This window comes from Pongo pygmaeus, chromosome 10, assembly GCF_028885625.2.
Source record: "Pongo pygmaeus isolate AG05252 chromosome 10, NHGRI_mPonPyg2-v2.0_pri, whole genome shotgun sequence".
NCBI lineage: Eukaryota > Metazoa > Chordata > Mammalia > Primates > Hominidae > Pongo > Pongo pygmaeus.
In genome coordinates, this window is record NC_072383.2 from 103,395,958 (window position 1) to 103,415,149 (window position 19,192).

At 36.8% G+C, this 19,192-nt stretch overlaps 1 protein-coding gene across 10 annotated transcripts in view; it reads right to left on the bottom strand.

The window, feature by feature from the left end:
* SLC41A2 (solute carrier family 41 member 2) overlaps positions 1-19,192 on the bottom strand; it is a 156,589-nt gene that overhangs the window by 73,629 nt on the left and 63,768 nt on the right. For all 10 annotated transcript variants that reach the window (XR_010122687.1, XR_010122686.1, XM_054444307.2 and 7 more), the window contains 3 exons: positions 18,958-19,029; positions 12,769-12,913; positions 10,027-10,173 (listed from right to left, as the gene is read on the bottom strand). Coding sequence is in view for 8 of the 10 variants with exons in the window: in XM_054444307.2 (XP_054300282.1) it covers positions 10,027-10,173; positions 12,769-12,913; positions 18,958-19,029 (364 nt within the window). In the remaining 2 variants the exon portion in view is untranslated. The remainder of the gene's footprint in view (positions 1-10,026; positions 10,174-12,768; positions 12,914-18,957; positions 19,030-19,192) is intronic.

Below are 19,192 nucleotides of genomic sequence, written 5' to 3' on the forward strand. Positions count from 1 at the left end.
CTCTTATTTGTTAGAAGAGCCAACTAAGTTTTGTTAATGTGTTTTTCTATTCTCTATTTGATTTATTTCTGCTCTGGTCTTTATTAACTCCTTCTTTCTGCTAACTTTGGGTTTACTTTATTCTTTTTTTTCTAGTTCCTTGAGGTGTAACATTACGTTGTTTATTGGAGATCTTTCTTCTTTCTAAATGCAGGTGTTTATTGCTACAAAATTCCCTCTTAGAACTGCTTTTGCTGTGTCCCTTAGGTTTTGGTATGTTGTGTTTCCATTTTCTTTTGTCTCAGTATATTTTTTTTAATTTACTTCAGGATTTCTTCTTTGACTTCTTGGTTGTTCAGGAGCATGATATTTAATTTCCACATGTTTTTGAATTTTCCAGTTTTTTTCCTATTATTGATTCTTAGTTTCATACCACTGTGATCATAAAAGATACCTGATATGATTTCAGTCTTCTTAAATTTCAATCTTCTCAAAGCCTTCTTTGTTAAGACTTGTTTTGTGGCCTAACATATAATCTATCGTGGATAATGTTCCATGTGCACTTGAAAAGAATGTGTATTCTGCTGCTGTTGGATGGAATGTTTTGTATATATCTGCTAGGTTCATTTGGTCTAAAGTGTAGTTCAAGTCCAATGCTTCCTAATCGATTTTCTGTCTGGATGATCTCTCCAGTGTTGAAAGTGGGGTACTGAAGTCCCCGACTACTATTGTCTTACTGTCTATTTCCCCCTTCATATCTGTTAACAATTGATCATATATATATTTAGGTGCTCTGATATTATGTGCATATATATTTACAATTGTTATATCTTCTTGATGAATTGAGCCCACAAGACTTTTCTTAATGTCCAGTTCTTTGAGCACTATATAATACATGGCCTCTATAACTAAAGCCTACTGCAATCATAAAATCCTCTTTTTATCTCTAAAGACTGCTAAGTGTTTTCAATATAGTTCAGGAAATAAACTTGGTTTCCAAAAGTGAAGCTTCTCAGCAGGATGAATGGAGTCTTGGAATTTAAATGTGCCTATTCCTAATCTTTGTATTCAGAATAAAAATATTAGGCATCCAACTGCTGATCTTAGGAGGCCCCCTAGTGCTCACAGAGCAGACACTTTAGCAATCTGAACACAGACACATTAGAAATACCTTTAAGAAATTAACTATGGGATTGATCTGTAACACAAAAAATATCTTTTTAGGGGAATCAATGATACAGAAAAAATGTAAAAGACTATTTTGGTTAATTCATCTTGAATTACTTTGAGTCAACTTTCAGAAGACAAGGATTAGAAAATCCTAAGCAATATTTAATAATATTATTTTTCAAAATCATGATCTGTGATAGTAACATTCCATTTTACTTTTTTATTTCTTGATCCAGTTAAATTATGTATGCATCACTATATAACATTCAAAATACTGAAAGCTTCAGATGGCAACACATTATGATTAAGTCTTTTATAAGGAGAGTTTATCCCTTGTATAATTAAAAAAAATAAAATTTTAGGTGGGGCATGGTGGCTCACGCCTGTAATCCTAGCACTTTGGGAGGCCGAGGCGGGCAGGTTGCCTGAGCTCAGTAGTTTGAGACCAGTCTGGGCAACACAGTGAAACCCCGTCTCTACTAAAAATACAAAAAATTCACCGGGCATGGTGGCGTGCGCTTGTAGTAGCTGTAGTTCCAGCTACTCAGGAGGCTGAGGCACGACCATCACTTGAACCCCAGAGGCGGAGGTCTCAGTGAGCCAAGATCGTACCACTGCACTCCAGCCTGGGTGACAGAGCAAGATTCTGTCTCAAAAAATTAATTAATTAATTAAATAAAATCGTAAACGTCAGTGTGCATTATTTTCCTCAATAGTTGTTTATCTTCTGGAATCTCATAGTACTTAACTCTGTAACATTATAACAATTGCCATGTTTATCATGATAACATTCTTCAATGGCATTCTCTTTCTTACTTTCTTACCACTGTCTTTAACTGAGGAGATATCTGGTATTTGCAAGCAGCTGAAAAATGTGTTATAAATGACTTAATGGTAATTTAAATACCCAAATCTGCAAATAATATACCTGTATTTTATATATATATATATTTTAAGTTCTAGGGTACATGTGCACAACGTGCAGGTTTGTTACATATGTATACATGTGCCATATTGCTGTGCCGCACCCATTAACTCATCAGTAACATTAGGTATTTCTCCCAATGCTATCCCTCCGCCGTCCCCCCGACCCCACCACAGGCCCCAGTGCGTGATGTTCTCCACCCTGTCTCCAAGTGTTCTCATTGTTCAATTCCCACCTATGAGTGAGAACATGCGGTGTTTGGTTTTCTGTCCATGCAACAGTTTGCTCAGAATGATGGTTTCCAGCTTCATTCATGTCCCTACAAAGGATGTGAGCTCATCCTTTTTTATGGCTGCATAGTATTCCATGGTGTATATGTGCCACATTTTCTTAATCCAGTCTATCATTGTTGGACATTTGGCTTGGTTCCAAGTCTTTGCTATTGTGAATGGTGCTGCAATAAACATATGTGTGCATGTGTCTTTATAGTAGCATGATTTATAATCCTTTGGGTATATACCCAGTAATGGGATTGCTGGGTCAAATGGTATTTCTAGTTCTAGATCTTTGAGGAATCGCCACACTGTCTTCCACAATGGTTGAACTAGTTTACACTCCCACCAACAATGTAAAAGTGTTCCTATTTCTCCACATCCTCTCCAGCACCTGTTGTTTCCTGACTTTTTAATGACTGCCATTCTAACTGGTGTGAGATGGTACCTCATTATGGTTTTGATTTGCATTTCTCTGATGGCCAGCGATGATGAGCATTTTTCATGTGTCTGTTGGCTGCATAAATGTCTTCTTTTGAGAAATGACTGCTCATATCCTTCACCCACTTTTTGATGGGGTTGTTTGATTTTTTCTTGTAAATTTAAGTTCTTTGTAGATTCTGGATATTAGCCCTTTGTAAGATGGGTAGATTGCAAAAATTTTCTCCCATTCTGTAGGTTACCTAATCACTCTGATGGTAGTTTCTTTTGCTGTGCAGAAGCTCTTTAGTTTAATTAGATCCCATTTGTCTATTTTGGCTTTTGTTGCCATTGCTTTTGGTGTTTTAGTCATAAAGTCCTTGTCCATGCCTATGTCCTGAATGGTATTGCCTAGGTTTTCTTCTAGGGTTTTTATGGTTTTAGTCTGTAATCCATCTTGAATTAATTTCTGTATAAGGTGTAAGGAAGGGATCCAGTTTCAGCTTTCTACATATGGCTAGCCAGTTTCCCCAGCACCATTTATTGAATAGGGAATCCTTTTCCCATTTCTTGTTCTTGTCAGGTTTGTCAAAGATCAGATGCTTGTTGATGTGTGGTATTATTTCCGAGGGCGCTATTCTGTTCCATTGGTTTATATCTCTGTTTTGGTACGAGTACTATGCTGTTTTGGTTACTGTAGCCTTGTAGTATAGTTTGAAGTCAGGTAGCGTGATGCCTCCAACTTTGTTCTTTTGGCTTAGGACTGTCTTGGCAATGTGGGCTCTTTTTCGGTTCCATACAAACTTTAAAGTAGTTTTTTCCAATTCTGTGAAGAAAGTCATTGGTAGCTTGATGGGGATGGCATCCCCATCAATTTTCATGATATTGATTCTTCCTATCCATGAGCATGGAATGTTCTTCCATTTCTTTGTGTCCTCTTTTATTTCGTTGAGCAGTAGTTTGTAGTTCTCCTTGAAGAGGTCCTTCACATTCCTTGTAAGTTGGATTCCTAGGTAGTTTCTTCTCTTTGAAGCAATTGAGATTGATTCCTAGGTATTTTATTCTTTTTAATGCAAAGAGATTGAATGGGAGTTCACTCATGATTTGGCTCTCTGTTTGTTATTGGTGTATAGGGATGCTTGTGATTTTTGCACATTGATTTTGTATCCTGAGACTTTGCTGAAGTTGCTTATCAGCTTAAGGAGATTGGGGCTGAGACAATGGGGTTTTCTAAATGTACAATCATGTCATCTGCAAACAGGCACAATTTGACTTCCTCTTTTCCTAATTGAATACCCTTTATTTCTTTCTCCTGCCTGATTGCCCTGGCCAGAACTTCCAACACTATGTTGAATAGGAGTGGTGAGAGAGGGCATCCCTGCCTTGTGACAGTTTTCAAAGGGAATGCTTCCAGTTTTTGCCGATTCAGTATGATATTGGCTGTGGGTTTGTCATAAATAGCTCTTACTGTTTTGAGATATGTCCCATCAATACCTAGTTTATTGAGAGTTTTTAGCATGAAGAGCTGTTGAATTTTGTCGAAGGCCTTTCCTGCATCTATTGAGATAATCATGTGGTTTTTGTCTTTGGTTCTGTTAATATGATGGATTAAGTTTATTGATTTGCATATGTTGAACCAGCCTTGCATCCCAGGGATGAAGTCAACTTGATTATGGTGGATAAGCTTTTTGATGTGCTGCTGGATTCGGTTTGCCAGTATTTTATTGAGGATTTTTGCATCGATGTTTATCAGGGATATTGGTCTAAAATTCTCTTTTTTTTGTGGTGTGTCTGCCAGGCTTTGGTATGAGGATGATGCTGGCCTCATAAAATGAGTTAGGGAGGATTCTCTCTTTTTCTATTGATTGGAATAGTTTCAGAAAGAATGGTACCAGCTCCTCTTTGTACCTCTGGTAGAATTCAGCTGTGAATCCATCTGGTCCTGGAGTTTTTTTGGTTGGTAGGCTATTAATTATTCTATCAATTTCAGAGCCTATTATTGGTCTATTCAGGGATTCAACTTCTTCCTGGTTTAGTCTTGGGAGGGTGTATGTGTCCAGGAATTTATCCATTTCTTCTAGATTTTCTAGTTTATTTGAGTAGAGGTGTTTATAGTATTCTCTGATGATAGTTTGTATTTCTGTGGGATTGGTGGTGATATCCCCTTTATCATTTTTTATTGCGTCTATTTGATTCTTCTCTCTTTTCTTCTTTATTAGTCTTGCTAGCAGTGTATCTATTTTGTTGATCTTTTCAAAAAACCAGCTCCTGGATTCATTGATTTTTTGAAGGGTTTTTTGTGTCTCTATCTCCTTCAGTTCCGCTCTGATTTTAGTTATTTCTTGCCTTCTGCTAGCTTTTGAATGTGTTTGCTCTTGCTTCTCTAGTTCTTTTAACTGTGATGTTAAGGTGTCAATTTTAAATCTTTCCTGCTTTTTCCTGTGGGCATTCAGTACTATAAATTTCCCTCTACACACTGCTTTAAATGTGTCCCAGAGATTCTGGTATGTTATGTCTTTGGTCTCATTGGTTTCAAAGAACATCTTTATTTCTGCCTTCATTTCGTTATTTACCCAGTAGTCATTCAGGAGCAGGTTGTTCAGTTTCCATGCAGTTGTGTGGTTTTGAGTGAGTTTCTTAATCCTGAGTTCTAATGATTGCACTGTGGTCTGAGAGACAGTTTGTTATAATTTCTGTTCTTTTACATTTGCTGAGGAGAGCTTTACTTCCAACTATGTGGTCAATTTTGGAATAAGTGCAATGTGGTGCTGAGAAGAATGTATATTCTGTTGATTTGGGGTGGAGAGGTCTGTGGATGTCTATTAGGTCCACTTTGTGCAGAGCTGAGTTCAAGTCCTGGATATCCTTGTTAACTTTCTGTCTCATTGATCTGTCTAATTTTGACAGTGGGGTGTTAAAATCTCCCACTATTATTGTGTGGGAGTCTAACTCTCTTTGTAGGTCTCTCAGGACTTGCTTTATGAATCTGGGTGCTCCTGTATTGGGTGCATATATATTTAGGACAGTTAGCTCTTCTTGTTGAATTGATCCCTTTACCATTATGTAATGGCTTTGTCTTTTTTTATTTTTGTTGGTTTAAAGTCTGTTTTATCAGAGACTAGGATTGCAACCCCTGACTTTTTTTGTTTTCCATTTGCTTGATAGATCTTCCTCCATCCCTTTATTTTGAGCCTATGTGTGTCTCTGCACATGAGATGGGTCTCCTGAATACAGCACACTGATGGGTCTTGACTCTTTATCCAATTTACCAGTCTGTGTCTTTTAATTGGGGCATTTAGCCCATTTACATTTAACATTAATATTGTTATGTGTGAATTTGATCCTGTCGTCATGACGTTCGCTGGTTATTTTGCCCATTAATTGATGCAGTTTCTTCATAGCATCGACAGTCTTTACAATTTGGCATGTTTTTGCAGTGGCTGGTACTGGTTTTTCCTTTCCATGTTTAGTGCTTCCTTCAGGAGCTCTTGTAAGGCAGGCCTGGTGGTGACAAAATCTCTCAGCATTTGCTTGTCTGTAAAGTATTTTATTTCTCCTTCACTTATGAAGCTTAGTTTGGCTGGATATGAAATTCTGGGTTGAAAATTCTTTTCTTTAAGAATGTTGAATATTAGCCCCCACTCTCTTCTGGCTTGGAGAGTTTCTGCTGAGAGATTCACTGTTAGTCTGATGGGCTTCCCTTTGTGGGTAACCTGACCTTTCTCTCTGGCAGCCCTTAACATTTTTTCCTTCATTTCAACCTTGGTGAATCTGACAATTATGTGTCTTGGGGTTGCTCTTCTTGAGGAGTATCTTTGTGGCGTTCTCTGTATCTCCTGAATTTCAATGTCAGCCTGCCTTGCTAGGTTGGGGAAGTTCTCCTGGATAATATCCTGCAGAGTGTTTTCCAACTTGGTTCCATTCTCCCCATCACTTTCAGGTACACCAATCAAATGTAGATTTGGTCTTTTCACATAGTCCCCTATTTCTTGGAGGCTTTGTTCATTTCTTTTTACTCTTTTTTCTCTAAACTTCTTGCTTCATTTCATTCATTTCATCTTCAATCACTGATACCCTTTCTTCCACTTGATCAAATTGGCTACTGAAGCTTGTGCATGTGTCATGTAGTTCTCATGCCATGGTTTTCAGCTCTATCAGGTCATTTAAGGTCTTCTCTATGCTGTTTATTCTAGTTAGCCATTCATCTAGTCTTTTTTCAAGGTTTTTAGCTTCCTTGCAATGGGTTTGAACATCCTCCTGTAGTTCGGAGAAGTCTGTTATTACCAATCTTCTGAAGCCTACTTCAGTCAACTCGTCAAGTCATTCTCCATCCAGCTTTGTTCCATTGCTGAGGAGCTGTGATCCTTTGGAGGAGAAGAGGTGTTCTGGTTTTTAGAATTTTCAGCTTTTCTGCTCTGGTTTCTCCCCATCTTTGTGGTTTTATCTACTTTTGGTCTTTGATGATAGTGACCTACAGATGGGGTTTTGATGTGGATGTCCTTTTTGTTGATGTTGATGCTTTTCCTTTCTGTTTGTTAGTTTTCCTTCTAACAGTGAGGACCCTCAGCTGCAGGTCTGTTGGAGTTTGCTGGAGGTCCACTCCAGACCCTGTTTTCCTGGGTATCACCAGCGGAGGCTGCAGAACAGCAAAAGTTGCTGACTGATTCTTCCTCTGGAAGTTTCATCTCAGAGGGGCACCCGGCTGTATGAGGTGTCAGTTGGCCCCTACTGGGAGGTGTCTCCCAGTTAGGCTACTTGGGGGTCAGGGACCCACTTGAGGAGGCAGTCTGTCTGTTCCCAGATCTCAAACTCCGTGCTGGGAGAACCACTGCTCTCTTCAAAGCTGTCAGACAGGGACGTTTAAGTCTGCAGAAGTTTCTGCTGCCTTTTGTTCAGCTATGTCCTGCCCCCAGAGGTGGAGTCTACAGAGGCAGGCAGGCCTCATTGAGCTGTGGTGGGCTTCACCCAGTTTGAGCTTCCCAGCCACTTTGTTTACCTAGTCAAGCCTCAGCAATGGCAGACGCCCCTCCCCCAGCCTCGCTGCCACCTCGCAGTTCGATCTTGGACTGCTGCGCTAGCAGTGAGCAAGGCTCCATGGGTGTGGGACCCGCCAAGCCAGGCACGGGATATAATCTTCTGGTGTGCTGTTTGCTAAGACTGTTGGAAAAGCGCAGTATTACGGCGGGAGTGTCCCAATTTTCCAGGTACCATCTGTCACAGCTTCCCTTGGCTAGGAAAGGGAATTCCTTGACCCCTTGCGCTTCCCTGGTGAGGCAGTGCCCCACCCTGCTTTGGCTCACACTCCGTGGGCTGCACCCACAGTCCAACCAGTCCCAATGAGACAAACCCAGTACCTCAGTTGGAAATGCAGAAATCACCCGTCTTCTGCATCGCTCACACTGAGAGCTGTAGACTGGAACTATTCCTATTTGGCCATCTTGGAACTGTATACCTGTATTTTTTATGTATATAGGGTAACCTGTCCCAGAACCACTACCTGCCCTCCATCCCTACCCCCACCCTCTATGTTCCTGGGCAAACCCATAGAATTTCTGTCCTTTTAATGATATTGAGACATAACCCTTTATCCTCTTCTACTCCTCTTTTCTTCTCTCTTTCCTCCTCCTCCAATTGGGAGAGACTTATCTAACTAGTAATACTAGGGAAAGGGACACTAACTCATGCCTAACTCATGCCGTTATTGGCTTTCTCTTTTGAGATACAGCCTATTAGTGACAGTCTCTCTTCGCCAATACAGTTAACAGCTTATTCTATGGGGTTAGGACTACAAGTTGTCCAACTGTCTGGCTGAGAGTGCGTGGGTGAGTTTAATAGAGTAGGAGAAGAATATTAAGCCACATTTTCTAATACTAGCCATAAGCTAATATTTTAATCCCTGACTTCAGCATCTATTTCTAAATTAAAGTATTACCAATTTATCATCCAAACAATATAAATTACAGCAAATTTAAGATTATCCCTTTAATAACATAACCCACTTCCTGTGCTTTTTTTTGAGTGGGAGGGAAGGGAATTAAGTGTTGTCCTTAATATACTTGAACATGTATCATTCTTTGCAAATTGCACAACAACATAAAAAAGCCAAGACCTTTGGGAACAAGAGCTTACATTTAGGCCATTGATCATTTCTTGTCTTATACCTCACTTAAAGTGGATGCAACCTCATCTTCTAAATGAGAGAAATATTCCTTGAACATACACACCAAGTCTTATTAAATACTGTTTTTATGCCACTCACTAAATAACTTAAGGCAATTTTATATACTAAATGAAACTTCCTTGATGTCTCCAAAAGTCACAGAAAATTATTGCCCTTGGTTGGTTAAAGCCCTTTCTTTATTTCAAGAACATATATCTGAGACCCTTACTTCTTCAAACGCAACATGCTTCAGATTTATTTTAAAGTGTACCATAAATCTGTATAGGATCCATGAACATATGTGAGGATTTGTGAATAAATGTTTGCCTTGGCTTGGCTTATATACTCATGTTTTTTTCTTGTATTACTGTAAGTTTGTTTTCCTTAATTTGGCATCTAAAAATAATAAAACCACAATGAACTTTTAGCATTTCATCAACGCTCACAAATCATATTTATTTACCACTTACCCAGAACACAAATTTGCATTAAAACAACTCATTAGATTCCATAAATACTCTATTACTACTTATCAGGAATTACATATGTGGCTCCAACTTTATACAGCATTCAGTCTAATTTTTGTGGTGACTTTTTTTTCCCTTTTGTTAACTGCCATGAAGCTACTTATTGGTGTGTGTTTCCGATGGGGAAAAACATTCCATTGGTAAATTTTAAGTACCACTTATAAGCTTATATTCTGAGATGGTTCTATACAGAGAACACTGCAGGTTGACTCCTACCTGCTGTACACTTAGAGGAAAGGACAGAAATCACAAAATATGATAAGCCTGTGTTCAACTTTTTTACTAGTAGTTGTATAAACTTGGGTAATATACATAACTTCTGTGATCCTTGCTTTTCTCATCTAAAATTAGAGATGATAATCCTTATTTTACAGAGTTTTAAACTCCACGAGAAAAAAGAAGGTGGGAACCATAACACATAGTAGGTATAAAACAAATGATAGTTATCCTAATCAGTCTCAACAACAGTTCTAATGCAAATGAAGGCTACCATGGATTCATGGCATTGCTGCAACAATATTTATTTAAAGAGACTTGAGACAACACACAATATTTAGTTTTAAATCAACTTACCAAGACAGGAGTATAAGCCCTGACTTATCCAAGCCAATATGGCAAGAGTTATAAGGTCGCCAAAACTAGCAGCAATGGGTGTAGCAACATTATCAGGATTTATACCAGTCTTCTTTGAACCAACGATAACCCCAACCATTATTATTCCTAGAAGAAAGAATGTTCATTACTTTTTAGGCTATGATTTAAAGAAAATCAATCCCCCAAATACCAAAATGTGTAGGATAGACAAACAGCATATCAGTTCCAGTTAGACTGCTTAGATAAGCTGACTAAAGCAAACAAAACATTTACTCTAACGCTTTGGCAAAATGCCTTTCAACAAACTCCAAGTGGGGATCACAGAAAATTTAAGAAGTTCAGCATTGCATTTAGAGGCCTGAAAGCTACTAAAATTATGTTAAAGCTAAAATTTCAGATTTAGTGACATGTATATCTTAGATATAATATATTTGTGTGTATTGAATCCAAAAGTTTTAATTTTAACCCTCAAATAAAGTATGAAAACATCAAAAAAAAGGTGAGTCATATGTATATGTACAACAACTGGGAAGAAGGCCAACAAAACCAGATTTGTTCATATATGGCAGCTAGAAATGCTTATTTCATTTTATTATTTAAAGACGTTGAAGTATTAAGCAGCAGGACATAATTAAATTTTAAAACACTGAAGGCCAGAATACAAGAAACAGTCTTCGTAAAAGATATTCTTTAAACCTGAAGTTTCTGTCTATAAACCTACGAGAGAATAGAAGATGAAAATTTAACTGTGTACTTGTACTTTTACATCCTAATTTTCTTAAATCATACAAATGGGATAAAACTATTAACATTTATATTCATTCTAAATTGTGTAGATTTTGTCACACCAAGATACTCATTAAGAGGATGTAGTAAAGAGAAAACTTTAAATGTGCTAACCACAAATCAATATGAAAGCCTAAATATGGCTATGGAGAAAAACAATAACAGAATCTCACTGCACTTTTAGAGTTAAAATGACTCTAAATGTTTTTGTTCCAGCATACTCACTTTATAGATAATAAAACTGAGGTCCTGTAGAGTAGGGCTTAAATTCTTGCTTAAAGTCACATAGCTTGTGACTCTAGCCCAGTGTTTTTTACTCTACCTATTAAAGCCAAAATTTTAATAAGCAGAATTTTTGTCTTGCATCAAACTGTGCCTTACATTTTAGTATTCTGGAAGCTTTTTAAATTACTAGACTTACCTTTCACATAATATCATTGAAAAAGAAAAAAAGCTATAGCAGAAAACTTTAAAAAAAATACATTATGCAATAATCAAGCAAGATGTAATCGCTTAGAATCTTTTCCCAAAATCAGCACATTTGAAGATGTATATGGGAAGTTCTCCTATACATAGTACCATCTATATCTTTTCAACTGAAAACAAATATTTTGTATGTATCATAGTCCAGTGGAAAGAGCTAAGAGTTAGGAAACGTGTTTTAGTTCTGATTCAGCTGGTAACAAGTTGATGAGATTGGACAAGTCACCTTACCTAAGTTTTCTCACCTACAAATATGGCTAAGAGTTTCTACTTTACATATACTGAAGTGCTTATAAAGGTCAAGTTATCATAAAATTACAACACACATTATTCAAAGTAAGAAGCTTTAAACAAATACTTTTTAAAATTCTGAATGTTGGGTAGTTTTGGAAAGCTTTCAAATACTTGTTAGACTGAAAAATTTTAAATGACACTTTCTAAATGAAATAAAATCAGAAAGAAAAAAGAAGCAAATGAGCCTAAAAAAATAGCATGCTGATGGCATAATTTTTTTTGTACCAAAAATTTAATTTTCCGATACCTTAACTTCACTCTGCTTTGGTCAATGTTAACTCCATTCAACTGTAGTAATTCTTTATGAAGACAAGAAACTACCCCGATACAATTAAACTACTAAAACAAAATGCTTGAAAATATTTTGGAAGTCAAGTCATAATTTTAATAAGATTCCCTAAATTCCCAGAACCTAGCCAAAAAAGTTAGCTGCATTGTATGATCACCTAACGTGACAATAATCCACTTTAAACTTTGCTGGTGATATAAGGGCAAGAAAATGGCAATTATAAAATAAAAAGAACAAAGTCTTTATGATTATGATTCCACAATAAGCTAATTCTCTAGTGTAAAGTTCATACTAATAAATATAAAGAAAAATAACCCAAATAAAAGTTCTAAAGTAGTTAATTTTTAAAACCTTCTGGCTCTTTAAAATTCTATAGCCAACAATATGCTGTCTTAAGTATAAGGTTATATTTGTATTGCCACAGAAACAGGGAAGAAATTTTTCTTGAAATCTGAAACAAAAAAATTTCAACAGAGGACAACTTTTGAAACCCAGAATTCCTGGAACACTTGTTACTCAAGTGACAAGCTAGTAAATCCCCTGCATGATGTCCAGAAAGGAGTTTCCCAATTTATTTAACTTACAGAAACAAATGAATGTCTAGGCGATTTTCCTGATCTTTTTGGGGAACTATAACGGAGTATCTAAGGCCAGGAGACAACCTCAGAAAAGCCTGTTCTACACTAAGTTTTATAAATAATGAAATGTAAATATATCTGGAATAAATAAGGCATTTTTCAAGTTTGTAGATACGTTTTTTCTGTTGTTTTCATAACAAACGGGTATCATTTAAATAAAAATAGTCATCTTAAGAAATAAACCATTTAAATGTCAAAGACTATAGAGTAGACATTTATAAATTCACTTACCCTGCAGAAGAGATGCAATGAAGGCAGTTGCCACACTGCTAGAGCACAGAAGTATGGAATGATCAAGGTAATATTTTCCTTCTGGAATCCAGCCCAATATAATTGCTGCCACAGCTGCTAGAAAACCCACTACTGTTGCCTGAACCTAAAAATTTTTTCATAAATCCAACTGAATTATTCACTTTAAAAACACATTTAAACATTTTGATTATGTAAATATTACTACAAAAAGTCAAAAAAAGTATTGCATGTAATAATTGAGCTACATTACCTTTTAGAGTAGTTACTATATTTTGGTTTTAATATTCCCTAAGATGGTGGGTTCTCAAACTGCTCTGATGATCTGGTGACAACAAGTATGGAATGGAGTCCAGGAATCTGTTTTTAACAAGCACCCCAAGTGATGCTGATGGTATAATTAATAGATCACCTAAGAAAATGCCACCTTCAGACTAAGAAGTATCCAATCCATACATCTGAAGTCTGACTCTAGAGGTAGTGTTGGCAAGAGATTGGATTTTATAATAGAAAGATAGGAGTTTGACTCCTGGTTCTAGCACTTAATCTTGTAGCAAATTATTTAAACTCATTCATTCAAGGAGTATTTATTTAGATTCTACTATGTATAATGTGCTATGTTTTGTGTTGGGCTACAGCAGTGGTCAACGCAGATTATTCTCTGCCCTCACAGAGCTCTTGGTCTGTGGGAGAGACAAACATTTGAAAATAACCTCACAAATAAGCACAATTGTGATTAGCGCTATGAAAATTTCAGTTCCTAATCAGTAAGACCACAATAACCTCAAACTTTGTGATTTAAATTAATTATATAAATATATAAACTGCTTTCCACAGCGCTGACACAAAGCAACAATAAAAAAACCTGCCACTAAGAAATAACACTCACCGCTAACTCAGCCTCAGATTAATAGGATGTCAGAACTAAAAGAAACCCTAAGGGAATCATCTATTGCACTCACTCTTAGCTGAGTTTGTGTCACGGACTCCTTTGACAATCTGGTAAAAACTCTATAGAATAGAGTTCTCTTTCTCTAGGCAAACACAGAGGCACTCAATATTTTGAGTAGAATTTCTTGGTGTTCATGGACTCTCTGAAGCCAATCCATGTGCTGGAATCGAGGGCTCCAAGTAAAAAATTCCTGAAGTAGTCATATAGTAAATCAACAGAAGAGCCAGGACTACAGAGACCATATATCCTGGACTTCAGCCCCATGATCTTGTCTTAATATTATAGCCCCTGTGGATGTCATCCACAGATACAGAGCTGAGATTCAAACCAATAAGCACCATGATGAGTGTAGCAGTTAAAATATTTCAGTATTTTCATTCTGGTAGTAAATAATGTAATTACACTTTAAAGCAGTAAAATTAATTTATAATATAAATTCTAGCACTATGATTCCAGGTCCTGTCTGGCTTGACATTGGAACACAGAGCTAGAGAGCCTACTGCAGACATCATGGTATGTATATATGTATATATAAATCTATCAATTTCTGAGAAAATAAAAGCACACAGCTGAGATGAGGAAGTCCTATTCTGGAAATATGCAAAATAATGACTAACTGAAAAATGACTAATTGTACCCAAGAGAAAGCAAAGTCTGGGTTCAAGTAGTAGATGTGAAAGTTAACAGGGGCCATAGGCCTGAAGAGATGTTTGGTACAGGACACGTCCCTCCTGGTGAGGCAACAGTTCCTCATGTGGGACTGGAGACTTTGCTTTATTTGACTACTTATGTAAGTATTTGGTCCAGGAGGCCATTCTGTACAATCGTGAAGAAATCTGTGACAGGCGATCTGCCTGGGGCTCCATTTAACAGTGAGAAGAGCACACCCCTGAGCAAGTGGGAGTGTAGGCCTCGTCTGTGCTTTCTACCATTCTCTCTTTCTACCCTCCATGGCCAGTCTCCAGGCAGAGGAGGCTTGTGCCAGCCCATCCTACTCCCCTCCCCCCACTCATCATCTACTCTTTCACAAGTGTTAGCAGAAGAAGCCTCAGGAAGAAAAAACCCTCTCCCCCAACCATTACCCCCACCGCTCCATCTTCTTTTCTTCTCACTTTTGTCTACTTGTGACTGGGCTTCAATCAATTGCTGCCTCACTGGCTGGTACCAGGTGTGTCCTGAGGGGCCTGGTTGGGGTTCCCTGTTCTTCACACATTCTTGGTGGAGTAAGGCACATAAAGACACAGGCTTTGGGCTATGGCAACTACAATCAGTGAATCCCTAGCCATGTCTGACTCCTATCTTGACTGACAGTTGCAGGGAGAGAGGATGATAAAGGAAAAGTGAAGACTAAGAATGGGAGGAAAAATGAAAAGCTGAGATGGAAATTATTAGGATAATTTGACGAATAATTTATACTACAACTCATATTACTTTGTAAGAGTTCAGGGTATTTAAAAATAAATGGAATATATTTTCAAATTTTATATATTATTTTTATATATTATTTATATATATATTTAACAACTCTACTGGTTGTTAAATGTTTTGATTATTACCCCTGCATAGATTTCTACAATTTCAAGCTGAAAAAGATCTTAGACATCTCTAATACAATAATGATATTTAAAAGAGGAAAGAGACTTTCACCACTGTTATTTAACATACTACTAGAAGTCCTAGCTAAGCAATCAGATAAGAAAAAGAAATGAAGGGCATCTAAATTGGAAAGAAAGAAGTTAAATTATCCTTATTTGCAGATGATATAATCTTATATTTGGAAAAACCTAAAGACTCCACCAAAAAACTATCAGAACTGATAAATTCAGTAAAATTGTAGGATACAAAATCAACACAAAAGAAGCAGTAGCATTTCTATATGCCAACAGTGAATAATCTGAAAAAGAAATCAAGAAAGTAATCCCATTTACAATAGCTACAAGTAAAATAAGATAGACCTAGAAACAACCAAAGACATGAAAGATCTCTATAATAAAAACTATAAAACAGGCCAGGCGCAGTGGTTCACACCTGTCATCCCAGCATTTGGGAGGCTGAGGCGGGTGGATCACCTGAGGTCAGGAGTTCGAGACCAGCCTGGCTAACATGGTGAAACCCCATCTCTACTAAAAATGCAAAAATTAGCTGGGCATGGTGGCGCACCCCAGTAATCCCAGCTGAGGTGGGAGAATTGCTTGAACTCAGGAGGCGGAGGCTGTAGTGAGCCGAGATCACGCCATTGCACTCTAGCCTGGGTGACAGAACAAGACCTCGTCTCAAAAAAAAAAAAAAAAAAAACTATAAAATACTGATGCAAGAAATTGAAGAGGACACCAAAAAGTGTAAAGATATTCTATGTTCATAGATTAGAAGAATCAATATTGTTAAAATGTCCATATAACCCAAAGCAATCTACAGATTCAATGTAATCCCTATCAAAATGCCAATGACATTCTTCACAGAAATAGAAAAAAAAATCTTAACATTTATGTGGGATCACAAAAAGACTCAGAATAGTCAAAACTATTCTAAGCAAAAAGAACAAAACTGGAGGAATCACATTACCTGACTTCAAATTATACTACAGAGCTACAGTAACCAAAAGACAGTACTGGCATAAAAACAGACACAAACCAATGGAAGAGAATAGAGAAACCAGAAACAAATCCATATATCCACAGTGAACTCATTTTTGCCAAAAGTGCCAAAAATATACACTGAGGAAAAGACAGTCTTTTTAACAAGTGATGCTAAGAAAATTGGACATCCACACGCAGAAGAAATGAGACCCCTATCTCTCACCATCTACAAAAATCAAATCAAAATGGATTAAAGACTTGAATCTAAGACCTCAAACTATAAAACTACTACACAAAAATATCAGGGGCACTCTCCAGGACATTGGTATGGGCAAAAATTTATTGAGTAATATCCCACAAGCACAGGCAACCAAAACAAAAATGAACAAATGGGATAATATCAAGTTTAAAACTTTCTGCACAGCAAAGGAAACAATCAACAAAGTAAAGAGACAACCCACAGAATGGGAGAAAATATTTGCAAACTACCCATCTGGCAAAGGATTCATAACCAGAATATATAAGGAGCTTAAACAAATCTATAGGAAAAAAAATATAATAATCTGATTTTAAAACAGGCAAAAGATCTGAATAGGCATTTCTCAAAAGAAGACATACAAATGGCAGTCAGTCATATGAAAAGGTGCTCAACATCACTGATCATCAGAGAAATGCAAATCAAAACTACAATGAGATATCATCTCACCCCAGTTAAAATGGCTTTTATCCAAAGGACAGGCAATAACAAATGCTGGTGAGGATGTGGAGAAAAGGGAACCCTCGTACACTGTTGGTGGGAATGTAAATTAGTACAAGCACTATGGGGAACAGTTTGGAGGTTCCTCAAAAAACTAAAAATACAGCTACCACATGATCCAACAATCCTACTGCTGAGTATATAATCCCAAATAAAGGAAATGAGTATGTTGAAGATATATCTGCACTTCTATGTTTGTTGCAGCACTATTCACAATGGCCAAGATTTGGAAGCAAACTAAGTGTCCATCAACAGATGGATGGATAAAGAAAATGTGATACTTATACAAAATGGAGCACTATTCAGCCATAAAAAAATGATATCTTTCATTTGCAACAACATAGATGGAACTGAAGGTCATTATGCTAACTGAAATAAGCTGAGCAGAAAAACAAACATTGGATGTTCTCACTTATTTATGGGATGTAAAAATCAAAACAATTGAACTCATGGAGACAGAAAGTAGAAGGATGGTTGCTAGAGGCTGGGAAGGGTAGTAGGAGGGTATGGGAGACGTAGGGATGGTTAATGAGTACAAAAAAATAGAATGAATGAGACCTAGTATTTGATAGCAGAACAGGGTGACTTCAGTCAATAATGTAATTGTACATTAAAAAATAACTACAAGAGTATAATTGGATTGTTGTAACACAGAGGATAAATGCTGGGGGGATGGATATACCATTTTAGATGATGTGATTGTTATGAATTGCAGCCTGTATCAAAACATCTCATAAATATATACACCTACTATGTATCCACAAAAATTAAAAATTGAAAGACCAGCGTGGACAACATGGCGAAACCCCATCTCTACAAAAAGTACAAAAATTAACCAGGCATGGTGGTGCGTACCTGTAGTCCCAGCTACTCGGGTGCTAAGGTGGGAGAATCACTTGAGCCCAGGAGGTCAAGGCTGCAGTGAGCCATGATTGCACTACTGCACTCCAGCCTGGGCAACACAGCAAGACCCTGCCTCAAAAAAATCAATAAATAAAGGAAAAATTTATTTCAAAGAAAAAAATAAATAAAAGAGAAAAGTGAAGCCCAGAAAAGTTAAATAGATTAACAAAGGTTATAAACTGTTTAATGTTAAAGCTGAGGTCAGATCTCAGATTTTCTCATTTCCACATCTGTGATCTTACAAGCAGTTGTACACGTATTCAAAAAATGTACTTTATTTCTTTGTCCTTGAATTACATTACATTAAATTCTGTTCCTGCAACCAGGTTCTCAACATTATGTCCTAGGTGAACTAATACCAAATTAGTGTGCATTCCCTAAGCTCACACTGGCTAGAGAATTACTAGGGGTAGTCACAGTCTTCAGTCTTAGGGGTAGGAGAGGGTGAAGGGAGAAGAAAAAGAGATACTCATCTAAGATTAGAAAAAGCTGTAGATTATACATGATCTACAGTTCACAATTCAGTGTACGTGTAATTGGTAAACTACTGTATTGTTTATATTAATACTAGTAACTAACAAATTAAGGAAAACAAACAAATGTCTGACCATAATATATAGAAAAGAGCTCAGTTTAAATATCAAAGTAAAAAATAGCACTTAATGAAGTGTTAAATATTTACTAAACAGAATAAAAATTCTAGCTCTATCACACACTTATGATAGAAAATATTTTGTACATTTTTCCATATTTTGTATATATTTTTCATATTTGTAAAAACTAGTTTCTAAACAAAGAATAGCTTTCAGAGCTCATGGGTATCCATTTATTCCATCACTTTTTCAAGGTACTAAATTATTGTTTTGGTGTTTCTGAAAACAATTAAAGGGTAGACTCATAGTACTAAAATTTACACCAATCTTATAGATAACAGTCAAAATTTGTACACCCAAGATCTGTAAACAAATATGTGTACCACTTACCTGCTTTAAAGCCAAGTTGCCGATTATTAGGTTCCACTTTTCAATGGGTGAATCCATCTTCCCAATATTTACCTGTTAAAGTGGATATTTTCATGTATCACTGAAGAAAATCTACATGTTCTCTGCTGTGTTCAAACAGCACATGAAATCTTAAAGCCCAAAATAATTCTTCAGTAAATCCAATGAGCTCACATTGTACTTTGAAAATAATTCTGAATTCACTACCAGTCTTTCA